This window comes from Coregonus lavaretus (genome assembly GCF_964263955.1).
Source record: "Coregonus lavaretus genome assembly, chromosome: 15".
Classification (NCBI taxonomy): Eukaryota; Metazoa; Chordata; class Actinopteri; order Salmoniformes; family Salmonidae; genus Coregonus; species Coregonus lavaretus.
The window spans coordinates 19180229-19204067 of NC_140002.1; the positions used below are offsets into that span (position 1 = coordinate 19180229).

Here is a 23839-nt window from a genome sequence, read left to right on the forward strand (position 1 = left end):
CTTTAAGGCATCCCGAATTCACCTGGCAATCTGCTTTTCCCCTGGGTTAATAGCATCTTTGTTCAGCCATGACAGTGTGAAGCACTATTACAGAGAAGCCTATTTTTCCCCCTCATAAGACCCTGATACAAAAGGCCGAGAAGCGCAACAAAGACAATATCTCATAATTATACTGATTCTCTTACGTGGTTATGTTTGGAGGAGATGGATACTATCATCTGTTTTTGTTGTGGAGGTTAACCCGCCTGGATGGGAGAGGTGATTGGTGGGATAATGGTCCGAACACTCCAAACACTCACTTAACATTCATAATAATAAGGCCTGCAAGACTAGCCAGGAGCACAGGGATGTCATAGACTTTAGTCTTCTCTGTTGCTGTATGCAGCTACGGTACTACTGTATTTCCAGTGTAAGGGACAACTTGTAAATCTAGACAAAAGCTGTTGATATTAAATGGCATATAATGAAATAATTATTTAAAAAACGTATAGATCAGATATATTTAATAGATATATTCATGTTATAGAAATGTTAAACTAATCTCCTTTCATTAGTTTGTGTGTGCAGGCGTGTGTGTCATAGTACTAGTTTAGGAGGACTCAGGGACTACAAGATGGGCCATTGTTCTACACAGTGTCTCCATCAATTGAGAACAGAAGATAAGTCTTAGTTTTTCAAATACAGTGACCCAAGTTAAAATGATTAGAGGTCCATAGTACCCACAACCACCCTTATAGAAATCCTACTAGAATAAGAGGTAAGCCAGGTGTCCACAGAACCTGCTAAGGGATATGACGATTCTCTAAGGGTTGACCCGATGCGCGAGGTTCCTAACCAGATCCCCAGGACATTTCAACCAACGCTGAGGACCAGGGAGGTGTAGTCATGGGCACAATGTTGAGATAGTATCAGATTCAGAGCCCCCTGTGTTGAGGTTCCCCTTTCCCTCTGGGGAGTCCACCCAAAGACCCACAGAGGGCAGCAGAGATGTCCAAGGTAACACAGCTGCTCCTGTAGCAGGGCCCCTCCTTGTTGCCATGACAACATTGAGCCTCCCTCCAGTCAAGGCAGCAGAGACCCAGTGACCCATGACAATAGCCTTGAGCACAACTCTGTAGATTGCATGGATAAGGGGGTCTTACCTCTGTAGGTGGAGGAAGTCACCAGTGAGCCGTCCATGGTGGTCGAGGCTGAGGTGGTGGAAGGAACTATGGAGACTGTTCTAACGTCAGCAACCACACCTCAAATTACATGTACAACGACAGCTACCTCACAAAATGCTCCCTACACACTCACGCAGCAGTCCAGCTGGTGATCTGACGTAATTGGACAGTGAGTACGCCTTTCTAAGGGATGGCTCAGCCTCTTTCTCCCTGTCTCTTGGCATTTTTCAACTAATTGGTTTTTCAGAAACCCTTCTAACATGATGTGCCTTTGCTATGACACCATGGAAACTTGGCTATAAATACCTCGGCTGCCTCTCAGCTTTTATGCAATTGCATTGAAAAAAATATAATATTTAATTGGTTATTCTGTAGCTATCCAAAATGTGATTTCCAGTCTGCTCTAAGCGTCCGTCTCTTCCCAGCATGCTTGTGCGGACCGAATCCCTATTAATAATTAAAAGGTTGAAGATTTTTACATTCTCTCAAAATGTATTATCTGCCCTGGACCTTACCACAAATATGTGGTTTGCAATATCTGCAGATTGCCAGACATAGTTGCTGGCCTGCTCATGCAAGACGGATTATCACTAATTTTAACCGGTGAAACAACTTTATTGTGAGTTTCTGATTGTACTTCTGTTTCTGAACTGATGAGAACTTACAGGCAGTCAAGCAGTGTGAAGCTTCTTTGCAAAGTCGATGGCCTATGAGCACTTCTTGCAAAAATCATGTCAAAAGCAGACATGCTTTTTTTCAAAGATTTGTGGAATGGGTTATTGCTTTCTGCAATGCTGCTCTACTTTCAAATTAAATAATGTATCCTTTTAAATTGACAGTGTTCTACCAAGTCTTTTTCACTCTGGGTGGAATTGTTCTGTCAATGGCCGCAGTGTTGCTTTTATCACTTTGGTGTCTTTGTCTGCCATACCATTCCTCACCTCATTTACAGTATATCTAAGGAAAGCCTGACACCCTTGAAGCAATACTCAGGTTTCCTTAGACAGTTCTACCCTTACTTGTGTACAAACAGAGCCTGGTAAATTAGGCCTGTTGTACATTGATAGTCCATTTTATGGTTCACTTACACAATATGCTTTTGTCACTAATAACACGATTTTAGATGTTCACAATTAATTGAGTCATACAAGAGAATAGTTTCTCATATCACTCTTTTCAGCTGACTACCAAAGATACATTTTCATTGTCATGAGTCTTTGCACAAATCTGTGGTTCTTACAAGAACACCTACATTGTGGGTAATGACTCATGATTATCTTCAGAAAGCAGCTTGGTTGGAATGAATTGTGTTTGTGTTGATAAAGTGGGTTCAATTCTAATGATAATTGTCGAACATAGACCAACAGCTTCAAACAAGGCTTGTGGAAACACATCTTCTGCTCTTAGGAATTTAATGTGGGGAAGTCAATATGTATTTAGAATTTACAGGGCTGTACATGTGCTACCTGCTGGTGTTCCTAATGAAGAAAAGAATATGACAATGTTGTTAGAATATCAATACTGACTATGATTTTATAAGTAGATATACTATACATTAAAATGAGTGTGAAACTTTAGTTTATTACAGTACAATGTAGATTCCAGCTGATTTTAATGATAAAACACAGTTAACTACTTTCCATAATAGAAGCATCTCAGATAATGATATGAGCAGACCTGTGGTATGACACATTCTTAAGATGAATGTGATGTTTTACTGTACATCATGATTTTGAAGTGCTCTTGTTCATGAGGTGTTTCATGCTGCTCAGCATAAGCCTTATGTGAAAGTCGATATGACGCTCTATGGTGTGTTGGTGCCAGTGGATGACTGATATGTACCGAGGGGGTGCTCTGCCATCAGGACGTTCAGTCGTCTGTAACACTAACGACTTGCACTGCCCTCTCTGGGCAATCGCGGGTACCTCTCACCATGTTTTCACCATCTTGCAGTTTCGTCAGTGACACCAACCTTCATTCCTTCAACCAGTGCAGCCCTTAGTGAGTATGCCGGTGTGTGGTGTGTCTCTCTCTACCCCCCAATCTCCCTCTCTATGCCTGCTTGGTCTCACCACTGCTTAGTACTACATCATCACTCGTGCCACTTTAGTGAGAACCAATTTAGTGACGAGAAGCTACTGATGTACTGTTATTAGTTATAGGGTTGGTCAGTGATACAGAGAGACAGTCAGCCAGTCACTGACTCTGCTCACTGCCTCAATCCTTAGTACAGTTCCACTGACTAACCTCAGACAGCAAGAAACAGGTTGCCCTCTACTTAATATTTCTCTCCAATGAAGACTTGATATGAATTCAGTTAATCCCAAACGCATGTATTACACACCACTGTGCTTTTGGCATCGGCCCCCACTGTTTGCCGTGCGTTTTATTTGAAGGAATTTAGAGTGGAGACTTACGATTGGGTTTTACAGACATTCTTTTTTAAATGTCGAAGCAGTGCAGTGCAGCATGCAGCACATGTCTGATTACAGGATTGATCACTGTAACATTAACTAACACTGCTGCATGTTGTCTGATTAGTCTAAAGAAGGGAGCTACCGTCCTGCCATTAACTAACATTGCCACCATTAGCGTTAGCACACCTAGAGCTTCTCTGCCCTTTAGATATATAGCTAGTTTCCTTATTTTATACATTCCATTCTCTCTCTCATCCTGTCTGTGTGTCTGTGGCTCCTCGGCTATGCCAGGTGTTATGTCTGAACATTCTTCTAAGATGTAGGCAGCTCCCTCCCTTGACCCCTTCTCTCTTTCCCCTGGCAGCTATGGTATTGACAGTGACGTCAGGTAATATTTGGGGTGTTCCACGGGTAACCATGACAGAGTGCATTTCATATACACTACATGACCAGAAGTATGTGGACACCTGCTCATCGAACATCTCATTCCAAAATCATGGGCATTAACATGGAGTTGGTCCCCCATTTGCTGCTATAAGAGCCTCCACTCTTCTTGGAAGGCTTTCCACTAGATGTTGGAACATTGCGGCGGGGACTTCCATTCAGCCACAAGAGCATTAGTGAGGTTGGGCACTGATGTTGGGCGATTAGGCCTGGCTCGCAGTTGGTGTTCCAATTCATCCCAAAGGTGTTCGATGGGGTTGAGGTCAGGGCTCTGTGCAGGCCAGTCAAGTTCTTCCACACCAATCTTGACAAACCATTTTTGTATGGACCTCGCTTTGTGCACGGGGGCATTGTCATGCTGAAACAGGAAAGGGCCTTCCCCAAACTGTTGCCACGAAGTTGGAATCACAGAATTGTCTAGAATGTCATTGTATTCTGTAGCGTTAAGATTTCCCTTCACTGGAACTAACAGGCCTAGCCCGAACCATGAAAAACAGCCCCAGACCATTATTCCTCCTCCACCAAACTTCACAGTTGCCACTATGCATATGGGCAGGTAGCGTTCTCCTGGCATCCGCCAAACCCAAATTCGTCCGTCGGACTGCCGGACGGTGAAGCGTGATTCATCACTCCAGAGAACGCATTTCTACTGCTCCAGAGTCCAATGGCGGCGAGCTTTACACCACTCCAGCCGACGCTTGGCATTGCGCATTGTGATCTTAGGCTTGTGTGCCCTGCTCGGAAACCCATTTCATGAAGCTCCTGACGAACAGTTCTTGTGCTGAAGTTGCTTCCAAAGGCAGTTTGGAACTCGGTAGTGAGTGTTGCAACCTAGGACAGACAATTTTTACGCACTACGCGCTTCAGCACTCGGCAGTCCCGTTCTGATAGCTTGTGTGGCCTACCACTTCGCGGCTGAGCTGTTGTTGCTCCTAGACGTTTCCACTTCACAATAACAGCACTTACAGTTGACCAGGGCAGAAATTTGACGAACTGACTTGTTGGATAGGTGGCATCCTATGACGGTGCCAAATTCAAAGTCACTGAGCTCTTCAGTAAGGCCATCCTACTGCCAATGTTTGTCTATGGAGATTGCATGGCTGTGTGCTCGATTTTATATGCCTGTCAGCAACGGGTGTGACTGAAATAGCCGAATCCACTAATTTGAAGAGGTGTCCACATACTTTTGTATATATAGTGTACTTGTGTCGAGAATAAGGAAGCCTGGTTTGACAGACAGCGAGGCAAAACAGAGATTATTCTGACAGACCAGAGATTTCTGAAAGATAACTGTTCTTTGATTTTTTTAAAGATAGGATGACAGTGTCTGCTACTTACAATTGGACAATGTTGCCCTGCCGTCGACATGCTCTGCTCTGAAGCGTGGCTATAGTGATGATAATACAATAAACGACATGAAGACCAGATAGCGTTGAAAACAGACAGCTGAGCCCGGTTTCCTGAGAGCGATGGAACTTAGGCTTACGAGTGTTTTAACGATGTATCTTTCTTACAAACAGCCCAAAACACCACGCAGAGAGAACAGTCACTAAGTGCGTCGATACTGATAGGATCGAAAGAAAGGGAGCGCTGCTCTGGATCAGCTTTCCCCATTAAAATATTTTATTAAAATTAGAATTATTTCACAATACTGACAACGGATCAGCTCCTAAAGAGATATTACCACCTACGGCCGCAAATATTCCCAATACAAATGCCTACTAAATCCCCAATTATTGCGCACGTTAGGCTACACATAAAAAATGACAGACAGTAGCCTACAAGTAGCAAAATAGAACTCAATTGATTGAACATGAAATGTATTTCAACATGATTGAAATAGGCCTATAGCCTACTGTTTATATTTTAATGCAGTCATCTCGGTTTTCATTTAAAGCATATTTTTATATGTTGCTTGTTTGTATCAATTGCAAATACATTGGCAACTTTGTATTTGTAGTCGACAAGTTATCGCTGGTCACAGAGAGACAGATAAACCATGTGGTGCTATGTTTAGTGGAGATCTTCTGTGTATAAAGTGAAGCGGGAGGGCAAAAAAGCATCTAATGATGCATTTAGCTGTTCTAAGAGTCGTCTAATGCAGGCGTTAGATTACGAGCGTTTTCAAGTCCAACGTTAATAACGATGGTTTTGGGAAACAGTTCGGAGATTTAACGATGCTCCTACGAAGGTTCTAACGATGAGCTTAGCCTTAGGATGCTTTTGGGAAACTGGGCCCAGGACTTTAATTTTCCCAATATCTTAAACAGACTTATGAATACCAAACAGTAGGGATGTTAATCTGTCCTAACATAAGTCCTGAAGGATGAAATGGAAAAAAGGGAGGGATAAAATAAAAAGGCTCAGGTGGCAAAGAATGAGAGGCATGGATGAACAACTTCCTATTATAAGATAAAGCTATGTTATCTTATATACATTTACTGAGACTCATGGTTGTTGATGACAGTTACTGATGAGATTATTTTTTGAATTGACTAGAAAAGGGTTTGTTTGCAGGATAGTGTGTTTTAATGAGGATTTTGTAGTTCCCACATTGGTAACCTTGCCATATGTTTCATGCTCTTGGGAGAGGTAAAGGCTACATACATGTTTGGGAAAGGTAAATCAGGTTTCCCTAAGGTATTGTTAGGATAAACATGGCTGTAAATTAGGAAGCTGCTATGGGTCAACATTGTGTGTGTGTGTGTGTGTGTGTGTGTGTGTGTGTGTGTGTGTGTGTGTACTATGTATTTGTCGAATTGCTGGTATCTATCTACTGTGGAAAATATAAGGAAGCCTGAGGAACTATTTTGTAGGTCATGTACCAGGTATTTATCTCTAGGCTAACCAATATACATAATATAACAGCTGTAATATAACAGTGCTCTATTAGTTACTAATTACATTTTGACTCACCTATAGAATGATAAGTTGTAGAGCATATAGCCTCTATGTAACTAATATTAACAGATCAGTCATTATTCAATACTGATTGTCTTCACGTGTGATTAGTATTCTAGTTAGCTAAATGTGAGAAATGGCATGAGGGATTTTTTTCCTCAAGGCTTCAGGTGTGTTAACAAGTGTGCATACTTTATATGCATTTGATACCAGGTAATTGGAGTAAGTATGTTGCTTGTCTAATTATGATTAGAATTCATAAAACGAGGTTCAGAGTCCACTCAGTGTTGCTGTAATTCATGTTTCTTTCCTCTATGAACATATTGAGCATATTTTCTTAAAGTATGGGACTTTATACTATGGTATGTGTTTATTCTGCATTCTCATACATCAAGACCATATCTTTTGACAATATGGCCTCAGAGATACAGTATGTATCATGAAGTCCTACAATGTGTGACTGAAGGTAAAATGTGTCCCAAATACTTTAACCCTCCAAAGCCCTCATTTGTTGCTGATCAAAACCAACCCCCCCACCCCCCAATGCTTCATGTGGTCATATTGTTGTTGTCATATACCATATTTAGTTGCACATATGACATTTGACAATGTGCTTTGTCAATCAGTATTGTCAATACTGCAGAGTTTCCTCTGGTTTTCTTTTCTTTTACACAACTTGGTTGGAGCCAAAATGTACAATGTATACAGAAAACAAGGCTCTATGAAGACCCTTTAAGGTCAAGAGTTTTCCTAAACATAAGCTACAGTCTTATACAAAGATGTTATTTTGTTTGTGTAGAAATAGAGTATGAAAAATATTTGCATGAATTCCAGTCCAGAGGAAATACTGTTTCAAAGAAAGATGCATGAGGCAATTTTGGACGGACAACATTTCATGGAATTGGCATCTAGTTCCTGCAAAAACATTACAGTGACAAATCTTAGCCTGCATATATGAGCTAGCTTATTCCTGGTCATGACATAATATCTATTCAAAACACTGGAAACCCAAAACTGGATGTCTTAAAATGCTTCATGTATCTAGTTGTAGTTTTCTATGTCTATTTGATGTGTAAAGAAGTTCTGAACTTGTGTATTTCTTTTTGTCATTTGTGTTTCTGTTTTGTATCATTTTGTCTTTAACGTTCTTATTGTTTTGTACCTTACCCATGTTTACATCATTTAAAAAATGTTTTGTATTTTCCATGTGACCCCCCCCACTTTCCTTTCAACCAATCATGTGCCTGCATATCATATGACTTTGTCATGTGGCTCTTGCATGGTGCTGATGATGTCGTCTTCGTTGGTGAACAGAAGGTAATTTTTTTGTTCTGTTTGGTCAAGTCATATTATATCAATAAGAAGCAGTGGGAAATTAGATATGATTTTAAGCTTAGATAAGCTACTTTGATAGAACAATAGAGCAACCAATGAATAGATGTTTACCTTTGGTCAACCTGCATTCTATCCAACCGTATTACGACAATTGTATTTAGATTTTTGTATGCTCACTTGCTATCCCACTAAGAGACAGGGTATAATTCACGTTTTTTCTGAGAGGTGCAGAGTATATTTCCCTCATTGCCTTCTTAGAAGCTATACGTCACATAATATATTAGATATACTGCTATATAGCTATCAGTGAGCATTACATAATGCAGTTGGAGATAAGCAAATGGTTGACCTCTAACCCTGATATATTTTCTATAGTTTTCTTTTTTGGTGCCACCTCCGATGGCTATCATATGCAAACAGAACATATCTTTTAAAAGCACTTTTTTTATGCAAAATCACATCATCTCAAAATCACAATAGCTGCGTTGAAACCATCACCTTTAGCAGCTGCATCGCACGCTCATTGAATTTTATTTACCTGGATTGACCTACTCATCCATGGAGTTAAAGCCTTTTCAAACTCTGTCTCCCAGAATGCTTTTCTGAATGGACTAACAGTGGTATTCACCCCACATTACTGCATGCATGCAAGTTCACTCCTCTTTCCTCCAACTCCCTTGTTTCTTTTCTACTGTCTCATCAGACAGAAAGTTCTGGCCTGTCTGCATGTATGTCCTGTCTGTCTGTGTTTGTCTTCCAGAGTGCCTCTGTTATTCACATGTATTGATACAGACTGAAAAATTACAGTCCCATTTACAATTCATGAGTCCTTTAACCCATCTGGTGTGACAATGATCTTTCCATTGCATTTGGGCACAGCAAACCTATCAATAAGCTCATTTGTTCACACACGCAGGGATGTCTTTAAAAGAGCTGAGAAAGTGAATCAGTGAAGGAAGGTAGCTCAAGTTTGATTTACTCCAGAGCATAATTTCCTTTATCCATGTCAGTTCATGTCAGTTAGAGTAAAGGATCTGACACACAAAACATTTGTATCTGATGAAACGTTCAGAAATTGATATGACGCATGCATGCACTACTGTGCAGACACACTTAAAGTAATGCTATCTTTACAGTATTTATTTAGGGAGACCAATAAAAAGGTTGAGTTATTGTTGCATCAGATGAAAATGGGGATGATCATGGGACTGTCACAAATTGATGCTTAAAAATATACCCGAATCACTACATATTGAATAAAAGTGGTGTTTGCATGATAGAGCATGTTTTTGTTAATATCTCTAATTCATGTATAACCTTAATTGCTCTTCTTTCTTCCTAGCATTAGGAAAAACCTCACCTAACTGGGAATGATGCTCATGACTGGATAAACTATGAATATAACTCTCTGTACATGCCACCATTTTGACTGCTTTTTCTTATCACTAACCCTGTTTATTTCAATTCCAGCATCAAATCATGCTTACTCCAAGACTATTTATTCGAATGCATTTTCAGGAGAATGTAATCAGATAATCATCTGAGATCAAGAAGAAGTGCCTTCACGCATGTCTGATTAACTAATTGTGTAATCACTTAAATTAATGTTTGAAGTGTCATTAATTAAGATACAACCCCAATTTAAATTTAGATACAACCATAAAAAATATATAACAGTTAAACTGCAGATACGTTATTTTATACATTTTATGAATGATTGACGTTTGTGAAAATGAAAGACATTACTCACCTTTTCAGGGCCAAGGTAGAGGATAAATAGGAAAAGTATAATCCAATCATCATAGGATTCAATCAGGTTGAAGTCAGGGAGCTTTAGGTCAAGATCCACTGGATCGGGTAGGCAAAAGTGGAGCAGGTTTCATATGTCTGTCTCTAACCCTATTATTTCTTATTTTTCTTACCTTATTTTGGCTGAAGTCAAAGGAGGTGGTCCAAACAGACTTCCAGGCTGGAGTATAGTTGAAAGTCCAACATGAATATTCCCTCCTGCACTTCCATGGTTTTCTTTCAGAATGCCTGGAACCATTGCTGTTGTCTACTGCTCTTTCACTGCCCTCTGTGGGAATGATCCACTCTCAGAGTTCATTGGTGGATAAATATCATCAGGGTGATCAAGGGCAACAATGCTCCCTCAAGCATGGCAGTGAGCTTCAAAGTTTGTACCAGGTGTGACCTAAGGTCAGGGTGTCTGGCTGCAAAATTTAAGAAAAAATACATAAAAATGGGACAGTATATCATCTCCTTTGATCTCAGCAAAAACCAAACAATTCAGTGTACATTGCAGATGTGCTACAGCAGCCATTTGAAACCTGATACCACCTTTTGGGCGGTTAGTGATAGTGGGTAGTAGAATTCTGGAGCTGTATGTAACATTCTGTGTTCTGCATTAGTTATTTTAATAGCATATTCACACCGCTAACTGTGTGTAACCAATGTGCCCATGATGAATGAGTTATGGTGATTAAAGTCTCCTCCCTACACTCTCTGTGACTGAGGTGACATGGCTGTACATTTTTACGCTAACATCATTAGACACGAACACAGGCACACTCAAAAGGTGCACACACACACACACACACACACATACACATGCACATGCTGGAACAGTATGAAAAATGTATGCACTCACTAACTGTAAGTCGCTCTGGATAAGAGCGTCTGCTAAATGACTAAAATGTAAATGGAACACACCAACCCTCCCTTCCCAGCGGACCATGATTATGTTATTAAATGTAATAGAGTAACATATCTAATCAAGACGAGGAGGCTAATTAGCCTGTGTCCCTGTCATTAGTCTGGAGGAGAGGCCAGATAACGAGCTGCTCCTGAAGGAGAATTACATCTCCCCGCCGGCTCCCTCTCTAACCCCACCACCCACTGTCCTCACTGTCCCTCCATCATAAAACCGCCCTTTAGTCTGTGAGGGACAAAACTTAATTTTATCGTCTTGTAACATCCTCTGCCACTGCCACTGTAAAGACAATCCATTTGTCCTCCAGATGTACTACATTTAAAGCAGTAAATACACAAAACCCAGAGGCAAGGGATTGACATTAAGGCTCCTGAAGCGATGTTGCAGATTTAGTGATGTGGGTTGGTTCTTCAACAATGGGATTTAGTGAGGGACAGATGCATTCAGCCATGCCACCTGCGTTAAGGGCACTGGGCAGGAGACTGAGCTGAGCATGTAGGCTGTCGCCATGGTAACTGACTGACCGATGTGTCCCGCTATGTCCCGTTTAGGGGAGCCCAGTCCCCCTAAGCTGGAGGGCAAGCTGCAGACCATGGGCAACGCCCTCAAGGTCAACTGGATCAAGCAAGACGATGGGGGCTCGCCCATCAAACACTACCTGATCAGATACAGGGCTGTGAGTATGACAGGACAAGGAGGTAACGCTATGTACAGTGAGGGGAAAAAAGTGTTTGATCCCGTGCTGATTTTGTACCTTTGCCCACTGACAAAGAAATGATCAGTCTATAATTTTAATGGTAGGTTTATTTGAACAGTGAGAAACAGAATAACAACAAAAAAATCCAGAAAAACGCATGTCAAAAATGTTATAAATTGATTTGCATTTTAATGAGGGAAATAAGTATTTGACCCCTCTGCAAAACATGACTTAGTACTTGGTGGCAAAACCCTTGTTGGCAATCACAGAGGTCAGACGTTTCTTGTAGTTGGCCACCAGGTTTGAACACATCTCAGGAGGGATTTTGTCCCACTCCTCTTTACAGATCTTCTCCAAGTCATTAAGGTTTCGAGGCTGACGTTTGGCAACTCGAACCTTCAGCTCCCTCCACAGATTTTCTATGGGATTAAGGTCTGGAGACTGGCTAGGCCACTCCAGGACCTTAATGTGCTTCTTCTTGAGCCACTCCTTTGTTGCCTTGGCCGTGTGTTTTGGGTCATTGTCATGCTGGAATACCCATCCACGACCCATTTCCAATGCCCTGGCTGAGGGAAGGAGGTTCTCACCCAAGATTTGACGGTACTTGGCCCTGTCCATTTAATGCGGTGAAGTTGTCCTGTCCCCTTAGCAGAAAAACACCCTCCATGTTTGACGGTGGGGATGGTGTTCTTGGGGTCATAGGCAGCATTCCTCCTCCTCCAAACACGGTGAGTGGAGTTGATGCCAAAGAGCTCGATTTTGGTCTCATCTGACCACAACACTTTCACCCAGTTCTCCTCTGAATCATTCAGATGTTCATTGGCAAACTTCAGACGGGCATGTATATGTGCTTTCTTGAGCAGGGGGACCTTGCGGGCGCTGCAGGATTTCAGTCCTTCACAGCGTATTGTGTTACCAATTGTTTTCTTGGTGACTATCGTCCCAGCTGCCTTGAGATCATTGACAAGATCCTCCCGTGTAGTTCTGGGCTGATTCCTCACTGTTCTCATGATCATTGCAACTCCACGAGGTGAGATATTGCATGGAGCCCCTGGCCGAGCGTGCTCCTAATCTCAGCTTGTTACCTGTATAAAAGACACCTGGGAGCCAGAAATCTTTCTGATTGAGAGGGGGTCAAATACTTATTTCCCTCATTTAAAATGCAAATCAATTTATAACATTTTTGACATGCGTTTTTCTGGATTTTTTTGTTGTTATTCTGTCTCTCACTGTTCAAATAAACCTACCATTAAAATTATAGAGTGATCATTTCTTTGTCAGTGGGCAAACGTACAAAATCAGCAGGGGATCAAATACTTTTTTCCCTCACTGTATACCGCTTTGCTTCCCAAAATAAGATTTTCAGCGTGTTTATTACGTATCTCGTCTGTTTGATTGTACTGTGATGATTTCAGTTTTGCAAAACACACATAGACTTATGGATATACATATGAAAAACTGAGGAATGAATCACATGATTTGAATAGATTGACGATAGATCTCTATTGTGTTTATGCCTAGATTGATAAATGGTTAGTGATTCACGTAGGAAGATTCCTGGATCGCCAAATAAGTGTGAATGCATGGAAACATTTTACAGTGATATAAAGTGATGGGCAGTTTGTGTCATAGCCACGGATGTCTGAGTCCTGTCTGAGTATTTCACACACACCTTTCTGCAAACCTCCCTAGAAGCACGTTTCAGACTGGAAGCCGGAGATCCGCCTGCCCCATGGCAGTGAGTACGTGGTGCTGAGCAGCCTGGACTGGAACACGGAGTATGAAGTCTACGTGGTGGCCGAGAACCAGCAGGGCAAGTCCCAGCCCGGCACCCTCTCCTTTAGGACCGCAGCAGAGCCCACCGCCATCCCAGGTACTGCCCCCCCACCCCCACGACACACACACTGCCAACAGAAACACTGCCAACAGAAACACTGCCACCGTGACCTGATGTATATTATGTTTATCCATCCTTCTCCCAAATTGACTTCTAGTCAGGTCTTGAAACAACCTTAGCACTGACACAGATGTAGATGTCCTGATATGTTAGGTTAGCCTGTTGGGGTAATTGATTGGTTTGAACCTTTCGGCTGGATTATATTTTCATTCGTTCTTGATTTTAAGGTGGAGTTGTAATCGGCACACCCTCATCAAGTTGTTCATCGCAAAAGAAGGTGGGATAAGACTAAAGTGAGACAGATAAAGATCAGAGTAGCAAAGTCCTCTTCTGACTGTCAGGGTTACCTCAGGTATCACATTTATCAATCTGGATACACTTTTCCCACCATTGCACAAGGCTTTGGGGTGATAAGATAGACAGAATTTTATAAAGACTGTGGCAGTTACATGCTGACTACACGCGCCATCGCGCGTGCATGTTGATTTTGTCCATCCACACCAGATGCGATCAGGACACGCAGGTTGAAATATCAAAACGAATTCTGAACCAACTATATTAATTTGGGGACAGGTCGAAACACATTCATGGACATTTAGCTAGCTAGCTTGCTGTTGCTAGCTAATTTGTCCTGGGATATAACACAAAATCTTGTGTTCTCTACTCCGACAATTAATCCACAGATAAAAGGGGAAACCTAGTTAGTTTCTAGTAATCTCTCCTCCTTCAGTCTGCTTCTTCTTCTTCTTCTTCTGTGGACTTTATATGGCGGTTGGCAACCAACTTTAAGGTGCATTACCACCACCAACTGGACTGGAGTGTGGACCTCAGTTCAGCTTTCAATCACCCACGCGGGTATATGCTCCTAAAAAACAATGAGGAGATAGGAGAGGGACTTGCAGCTTGTCAAGCGTCAATAATAGAACCAAGTTATATTTTAGCACCTGGCTACACAGACACTCATTGACGCGCGAGCAGTTTGGATGAAATGTGTAACATTATTTTGCAACGCTCGCGCGCGCAACACGAGCAGTGTGGTCAGCACTGTAAGTCTTTGTTGCTGTAGAGAAGGGCTGTTCAATGTTGGGCCAAAACACTTCTGGTTTTCATCCTCTCCTTGTAATAAGGTACTGATTTAGACCTAGGACACAAGAGTGCAATTAAGTACCAAGTAGAAACAAAAAACAGTGTTTCGGCCCTCCAGGACCGGAAATTGAACAGCCCTGCTGTAGAGTGAGATTGGTCCTTTGGTCTCGGCGGGCCTATAACGTCTTGGCTGACATTGCTGCACAGGTTCAGTGAGCAATAATGTCAGGACAGATTGTATCTGTCAGGCCTAGAACATTCTCTTCAAGTCCATAGCGATGCCCCTGCCTCGGTGGTCACGGTCAGCTGATGCTCTGTTGACAGTGTTGTGATCTGAGAGGTTTGCATTTTAACTTGGGCTGCCTCCTCACTGACCAAACCTGCGCTTGGAACCGGTCTCTTTCTATTTATCTCTTTCTCTTCATCTATGTATTTTTGTCTCTCTTACTTTTCCACCCTCCCTTCTGTCTTTTTCTCTTTCTTATGCCTCTATTGGTAGCTCCCTGCATCTCTTTTGAGCTCTCTTTTTCCCCATCTTCCATGCTTCCTCTCTCTTTCAATTTCTCTTCATCTCATGCACATTCTCTCTCTCTGGCTTTTTGATGTTTCAGTGAAAGAGCATAAAAAGTCAGTGTCTCTCCATCTCGCTCTCCTCTGTCTCTCTCTCTTTCTCTCCCCTCCTCTTTCTCTCTATCTTTATCTTTCAAAGCCAGGTTTAGTGGGTCTCAGTTCAGGCTCACTGCTGTATTTACTGACCTAAATATGTGCCTTGGCTCGGTGGGGATGCAGCCTCCGTGGGGATGCAGCCTCCAGTCTTGCATGGTGATGCTTCAATAGGATTAATGTGTTAATGCTTTACTTGAGACCTAACAGGCATCTGCCAGTGCATGGCACAGGGACCAGCTTTTTCATGCACTTGGTGGGAAGCCATATACTGTAGCAGTGGGAGGTTTGGATCACTCATTATTCCACCAGAGCAGGTTCACGGACACCGTCCAAGTTCCCTTTTTATGTACTTCTTTATTAAATTTTATCATTTTAGTTATTTTGCCGCTACGTGTAACAGTACTAATGCCAGTGCCAGTCGTTTTTATGCGAAGCGTGTTGGTGTTTGAGGAAAAAAGAGGAGGTATATTTTTTGGCTAAACATCTGCACCGACGTAAGGTCCACAGCTGTTCTTGGTATATATGGCCGAAAACAGCTGCTGTGACATAAATCCAGACTTGTGCTGTGTTATATATTGGCACTGCAACTTATTAGCTAAATAAATATAGGTGAGTGCATATGATATGAAGTTTACTTTTCATTTTTTGTTTACTTTATTCTCTTCATATGTGTTGGGCATATACATTCAGTGGCCAGTTTATTAGGTACACCACCCCATTCACGAAAATGGTTCGCTCCAATAGACAGTGAGTCACGTGGCCATGGCTTGCTATGTAAAGCAGGTAGACGAGCATTCAGTTACTGTTCGATTGAACGTTAGAATGGGTAAAATGAGTGACCTAAGCGACTTTGAGCGTGGTATAATCGTCGGTGCCAGGCGCGCCGGTTCCAGTATCTCAGAAACGGCCGGCCTCCTGGGCTTCTCACGCACGACAGTGTCTAGGGTTTACCGAGAATGGTGCGACAAACAAAAAACAGTCAGCGGCAGTTCTGTGGGCGAAAACAGCTTGTTGATTAATTGTGCAAGCTAACAGGCGGCTCAAGTGGGCACGCGATCACCAACACTGGATAATTGAGGAGTGGAATAAAATCGGCTGGAACATAAAAGCAAGTTCAGTTTACCGGAGTGGCCTGCGCAGTCCCCAGACCTCAATCCAATAGAGCATCCTTGGGATGAGATGGAACGGGCTGTTCGCAGCATGAATGTACCGCCGTCCAATCTGCAGCAACTGCATGATGCTATCGCATCAGCATGGACCAACATTTCTGTGGAACGTTTCCGACACCTTGTAGAATGCCCCGAAGAATTCAGGCTGATCTGGAGGAAAAGGGGGTCCGACTTGATACTAGATGGGTGTACCTAATAAACTGTCCGATGTGTGTGTATATATAGTATACTGTATATATACAGTGTATTTAGAGCCTTTGACTTTTGCCACATTTTCTTACGTTACAGCCTTATTCAAAAATTTATGAAATTGTTTTTTTCTCTCATCAATCAATACACAATACCCCATAATGACAAAGCAAAAACAGGTTTTCAGAATTTTTTGCAACTTTATAAAAAAGAAAAAACGGAAATATGACATTTACATAAGTATTCAGATGCTTTACTCAGTACTTTGTTGAAGCGCCTTTGGCAGTGATTACAGCCTCAAGTCTTATTTGGTATGAAGCTACAAGCTTGGCAAGCTGTATTTGGGGAGTTTCTCACATTCTTCTCTGCAGATCCTCTCAAGCTCTGTCAGGTTGGATGGGGAGCGTAACTGCACAGCTATTTTCAGGTCTCTCCATAGATGTTCGATCAGGTTCAAGTCCGGGCTCTGGCTGGGCCGCACAAGGACATTCAGAGACTTGTCCTGAAGCCACTCCTGTGTTGTCTTGGCTGTGTGCTTAGGGTCGTTGTCCTGTTTGAAGGTGAACCTTCAACCCAGTCTGAGGTCCTGAGCGCTCTGGAGCAGGTTTTCATCAAGGATCTCTCTGTACTTTGCTCCGTTCATCTTGCCCTTGATCCTGACTATTCTCCCAGTCCTTGCCGCTGAAAAACATCCCCACAGCATGATGCTGCCAACACCATGCTTCACCATAGGGATGGTGCCAGGTTTCCTCCAGACATTACGCTTGGCATTCAGGCCATAGAGTTCAATCTTGGTTTCATCAGACCAGAGAATCTTGTTTCTCATGGACTGAGAGTCCTTTGGGTGCCTTTTGGCAAACTCCAATCGGGCTGTCATGTGCCTTTTACTGAGGAATGGCTTCCGTCTGGCCACTCTACCATAAAGGCCTGATTGGTGGAATGCTGCAGAGATTGTTGTCCTTCTGGAAGGTTCTCCCATCTCCACAGAGGAACTCTGTCAGAGTGACCATCGTGTTCTTGGTCACCTCCCTGACCAAGGCCCTTCTCCCCCGATTGCTCAGTTTGGCCGGGCAGCCAGCTCTAGAAAGAGTCTTGGTGGTTCCAAACTTGTTCCGTTTAAGAATGATGAAGGCCACTGTGTTCTTGGGGACCTTCAATGCTGCAGAACTTTTTTGGTACCCTTCCCCAGATCTCTGCCTTGACACAATCCCGTTTCGGAGCTCTACGGAGAATTCCTTCGACCTCATGGCTTGGTTTTTGCTCTGAAATGCACTGTCAACTGTGGGACCTTATATAAACAGGTGTGTGCCTTTCCAAATCATGTCCAATCAATTGAATTTACCACAGGTTGATTCCAATCAAGTTGTAGAAACATCTCAAGGATTATCAATGGAAACAGGATGCACCTGAGCTCAATTCCGAGTGTCATAGCAAAGGGTCTGAATACTTATGTAAATAAGGTATTTCTGTTTTTATTTTTTATAAATTTGCAAACATTTCTACAAACCTGTTTTTGCTTTCATTGTGGGGTATTGTGTGTAGATTGATGAGGGGAAAAATGTTTTTAGAATAACAAAATGTGGAAAAAGTCAAGGGGTCTGAATACTTTCCAGTTTTGATGTCTTTTACAGTACCAGTCAAAAGTTTGGAAACACCTACTCATTCAAGGGTTTTTCTTTATTTTTTACAATTTCTTACATTGTAGAATAATAGTGAAGACATCACAACTATGAAATAACACATATGGATCATGTAGTAACCAAAAAAGTGTTAAACAAATCAAAATATATTTTATATTTGAGATTCTTCAAATAACCACCATTTGCCTTGATGAAAGCTTTGCAAACTCTTGGCATTCTCTCAACCAGCGTCATGAGGTAGTCACCTGGAATGCATTTAATTAACAGGTGTGACTTCTTAAAAGTTAATTTGTGGAATTTCTTTCCTTCATGCGTTTGAGCTAATCAGTAGTGTTGTAGGGGGGGGGGGGTATACAGGAGATAGCCCTATTTGGTAAAACACCAAGTCCATATTATGGCAAGAACAGCTCAAATAAGCAAAGAGAAACGACAGTCCATCATTATTTTAAGACATGAAAGTCAGTCAATCCGGAAAATTAAGAACTTTGAAAGTTTCTTCAAGTGTAGTCGCAAAAACCATCAAGCGCTATGATGAAACTGGCTCTCATGAGGACCGCCACAGGAATGGAAGACCCAGAGTTACCTCTGCTGCAGAGGATAAGTTCATTAGAGTTACCAGCCTCAGAAATTGCAGCCCAAATAAATGTTTCACAGAGTTCAAGTCACAGACACGTCTCAACATCAACTGTTCAGAGGGGACTGTGTGAATCAGGCCTTCATGGTCGAATTGCTGCAAAGAAACCACTACTAAAGGACACCAATAAGAAGAAGAGACCTGCTTGGGCCAAGAAACATGAGCAATGGACATTAGACCGGTGGAAATGTGTCCTTTGGTCTGGAGTCCAAATTTGAGATTTTTGGTTCCAACCGCCGTGTCTTTGTGAGACGCGTTGTGGGTGAACGGATGATCTCCTCATGTGTAGTTCCCACCGTGAAGCATGGAGGAGGAGGTGTTATGGTGTGGGGGTGCTTTGCTGGTGACACTGTCTGTGATTTATTTAGAATTCAAGGCACACTTAACCAGCATGGCTACCACAGCATTCTGCAGCGATACGCCATACCATTTGGTTTGGGCTTAGTGGGACTATCATTTGTTTTTCAACAGGACAATGTCCCAACACACCTCCAGGCTGTGTAAGGGCTATTTTACTAAGAAGGAGAGTGATGGAATGTTGCATCAGATGACCTGGCCTCCACAATCCCCCGACCTCAACCCAATTGAGATGGTTTGGGATGAGTCGGACGGCAGAGTGAAGGAAAAGCAGCCAACAAGTGAGTAGCATATGTGGTAACTCCTTCAAGACTGTTGGAAAAGCATTCCTGGTAAAGCTGGTCGAGAGAATGCTAAGAGTGTGCAAAGCTGTCATCAAGGCAAAGGGTGGCTATTTGGAGAATCTCAAATATAAAATATATTTTGATTTGTTTAACACTTTTTTGGTTACTACATGATTCCATATGTGTTATTTCATAGTTTGTGTCCTCACTATTAAAAATAAAGAAAAATCCTTGAATGAGTACGTGTGTCCCATCTTTTGACTGTTACTGAACAGTTGAAGTCGGAAGTTTACATACACTTAGGTTGGAGTCATTAAAACTAGTTTTTCAACCAATCCACAACATTCTTGTTAACAAACTATAGTTTTTGCAAGTCGGTTAGGACATCTACTTTGTGCATGACACAAGTAATTTTTCCAACAATTGTTTACAGACTATTATTTCACTTATAATTCACTGTATCACAATTCCAGTGGGTCAGAAGTTTACATACACTATGCTGACTGTGCCTTTAAACAGCTTGGAAAATTCCAGAATATGATGTCATGGCTTTAGAAGCTTCTTATAGGCTAATTGACATAATTTGAGTCATTTGGAGGTGTACCTGTGGATGTATTTCAAGGCCTACCTTCAAACTCAGTGCCTCTTTGCTTGACATCATGGGAAAATCAAAAGAAATCAGCCAAGACCTCAGAAAAAACATTGTAGACCTCCACAAGTCTGGTTCATCCTTGGGAGCAATTTACAAACGCCTGAAGGTACCACGTTCATCTGTACAAACAATAGTACGCAAGTATAAACACCATGGGATCACGCAGCTGTAATACCGCTCAGGAAGGAGACACATTCTGTCTCCTAGAGATGAACGTACTTTGGTGCAAATCAATCCCAGAACAACAGCAAAGGACCTTGTGAAGATGCTGGAGGAAACAGGTACAAAAGTATCTACAGTATATCCACAGTAAAACGAGTCCTATGTCGACATAACCTGAAAGGCCGCTCAGCAAGGAAGAAGCCACTGCTCCAAAACCGCCATAAAAAAGACAGACTACGGTTTGCAACTGCACATGGGGACAAAGATCGTACTTTTTGGAGAAATGTCCTCTGGTCTGATGAACAAAAATAGAACTGTTTGGCCATAATTACCATTGTTATGTTTGGAGGAAAAAGGGGGTCGTTGCAAGCCGAAGAACACCATCCCAACCGTGAAGCACGGGGGTGTCAGCATCATGCTGTGGGGGTGCTTTGCTGCAGGAGGGACTGGTGCACTTCACAAAATAGCTGGCATCATGAGGAAGGAAAATTATGTGGATATATTGAAGCAACATCTCAAGACATCAGTCAGGAAGTTAAAGCTTGGTCGCAAATGGGTCATCCAAATGGACAATGACCCCAAGCATACTTCCAAAGTTGTGGCAAAATGGCTTAAGGACAACAAAGTCAAGGTATTGGAGTGGCCATCACAAAGCCATACCTCAATCCTATAGAACATTTGTGGGCAGAACTGAAAAGGCGTGTGCGAGCAAGGAGGCCTACAAACCTGACTCCGTTACACCAGGTCTGTTAGGAGGAATGGGCCAAAATTTACCCAACTTATTGTGGGAAGCTTGTGGAAGGCTACCCGAAACATTTCACCCAAGTTAAACAATTTAAAGGCAATGCTACCAAATACTTATTGAGTGTACATAAACTTCTGACCCACTGGGAATGTGATGAAAGAAATAAAAGCTTAAATAAATAATTCTCTCTACTATTATTCTGACATTTCACATTCTTAAAATAAAGTGGTGATCCTAACTGACCTAAGACAGGGAATATTTACTAGGATTAAATGTCAGGAATTGTAAAAAACTGAGTTTAAATGTATTTGGCTAAGGTGTATGTAAACTTCCAACTTCAACTGTATATTCCTCAAAAGTAAACTTCAATCGATGTTCCTCAGTGCAGGTCAAGTTAAAAGCAAGGAAAGGTTGAATAAAGAAAATACTGACCCACATGATATCACATCTCCTAGAGGGATTGATATTTTGAGCATGTTCAATACTGAGCGTGCAAGGGTCACTGACCAATCCAAATCTCCCCGGCTAAGGTTGACATGGAGTAAAGCTATTAAAAAACAATTAACTTTTGCAGTTTTAGTAACATGAGATCACCCATTAATCCATTCCTCCTGCCATTTGATATCGCCTTGACATTGTAACCAGTTTTTCTGTTTGAATGTGTGTTTTGCTTGGGCAGCTCTCCCTGCCATGGAGAATTCTATTTAATCTACTCTCTCCTGGATGTGCTCTCACATCCAGGGGATTGCCCATTATTTAAATTATACAAACAGTATGATCTGTACTGTGAGAACACACCTTGTTGATTAACCAGGGAGAATGTCCTATATGTGTTATTATAAACCGGGTAGTTTGGGTCCTGGATGCTGATTGGCTGAAAGCTGTGGTATATCCGACCATCTACCACAGGTATGACGTAAAACTACTTGTTTACTGTTTTAATTATGTTGGTAACCAGTTTATAATAGCAATAAGGCACTTTGGGAGTGTGTGGTATAAGCAATAAGGCCCGAGGAGGTCGGGTATATGGCCAATATACCACGGCTAAGTGCTGTATCCAGGCGCTCCGCGTTGCGTCATGCTTCAGAACAGCCCTTAACCGTGGTATATTGGCCATATACCCGACCTCCTCGGGCCTTATTGCTTAAATGTATGTGTCTCTATCTCTGTCGATATTTCCCGTCATCCAGCACCTTTAACTATTCTCTGACCTTTCACCTTTGCTTGCTGTGATACACGTCATTTGTTGTGCTACTAACTATGGCTATGGCTTGTTAGTTTTTTTACTTTGATCCTCTAACTTGCTTGGATTTCCTTTTTTATTCCTTTTTTTAGTCTCAATTAACCTTTCAAACTTGCGTTTCTGTATTTCTGACCTATTTTCTATCTCTCTTTTTTCTCTCTCCCTTTCCCTATTTCTCTCCCACCTCCCCTTCTCCCCTTGTCCTGTCTTCATGTGTGATCTTGGGCACGTCTGGACCTTAATATTTGTCATACACTCAATTTTCTTTCCTTTTTTGGTGTAAACTTTTATTTTCCACTTTTTTACTGTGAATATCTGTCAACAATCTTTGTGTTTTGTGTGGTTTTGTCCGTGTGTTTGTGGCCTCAGCTACCCTTGGTTGCTTGTGTGTGACGTACACTCTGGCATCTCTCATTCTCTCCATGCTGACTGTGTTCTTGCTCTCATAAACTGGGTTTCGCTCATGGAGAGAAGATAGCTTGGCCTTCAAATCTCGGCCTTTTGACCCTTGTGCAGACATACACACACACAAAAGACGAAGAATCAAGATATCAGTTTCATGTTAAAGGTTTAAAATGGGGTGCTTGGTACTTATATAATTCTGAATGTTTTTTGTCATACATTTCTATTTTGCATAATGTTCAAAATATGGATTTGAATAAGGCAACATTGTTTTTGAAAAAGTTTTGTCATACCACATAATGGACATGAGTCATATTGGGACATTGTAGAAAAAAAACTGTGCTTACCTTATGTGTATTTGGATAAAAGCTTCAATTGTCATTGTTCCCATTGTACATAACAGGGAAGGCACACTTTTCAGAGGAATTTTGTATTGGTTAAAATAAGTCATGAAGATTTCATGACATCTCAAGTTTCTTAAGTCTTCTGATTTATTTTCATAGTCACAAGGCTTGTTTTGAAAGGGATGATTATATGAAGAACAAGCTACTGCCTTGTCCGTTTGAAGGTCATTCAAATCATGTTTTGTGACAAAGTGTACATAATATTTTCAAAAGATCTTCCAAACTAAATATAGGCTGTTCTTTTTGTTGTTTCTTTTGTTCTCTTTTTACCTGAAAACAGAAAATGCTCAAAATTAATGCTACAGCTGTTTAAAACTAAAATCTATGTCAGTCATTTTCAATGATGTGAAATGATTATATTGTATTACAGTGTGTTTCCATGCTGTAATCATTGTAGGTTTTAAGAAAAAATAATAAAATTGTGTCTTAGGACTTTTTGCGAAAAAATATCAGCTAGAGCTCTAGAGACTTGCATTCTGAAATGCAAGCATGTGACATAGTGCTGAATTCTGTTGACTGTTCATCCTCAGAAATGCTACGTTTCTTTTAGCCCATATCTTGTGCTTGTCTGATACTTGAACAAAGTGTCTTATATCATGGGGTTGTAAACCAAGGTTAGGACTGTCCCTGAAAACACCC

At 41.6% G+C, this 23839-nt stretch overlaps 1 protein-coding gene across 1 annotated transcript in view; it reads left to right on the top strand.

Annotated features, from left to right (window-relative positions):
- LOC311142420 (neural cell adhesion molecule 1-like) overlaps positions 1-23839 on the top strand; it is a gene marked incomplete at both ends in the record, with an annotated part of 315519 nt that overhangs the window by 274025 nt on the left and 17655 nt on the right. Inside the window, 3 exon segments of the mRNA XM_084178065.1 lie at positions 3117-3164; positions 11525-11649; positions 13363-13543. Of these exon segments, the coding sequence (XP_084034191.1) occupies positions 3117-3164; positions 11525-11649; positions 13363-13543 (354 nt within the window).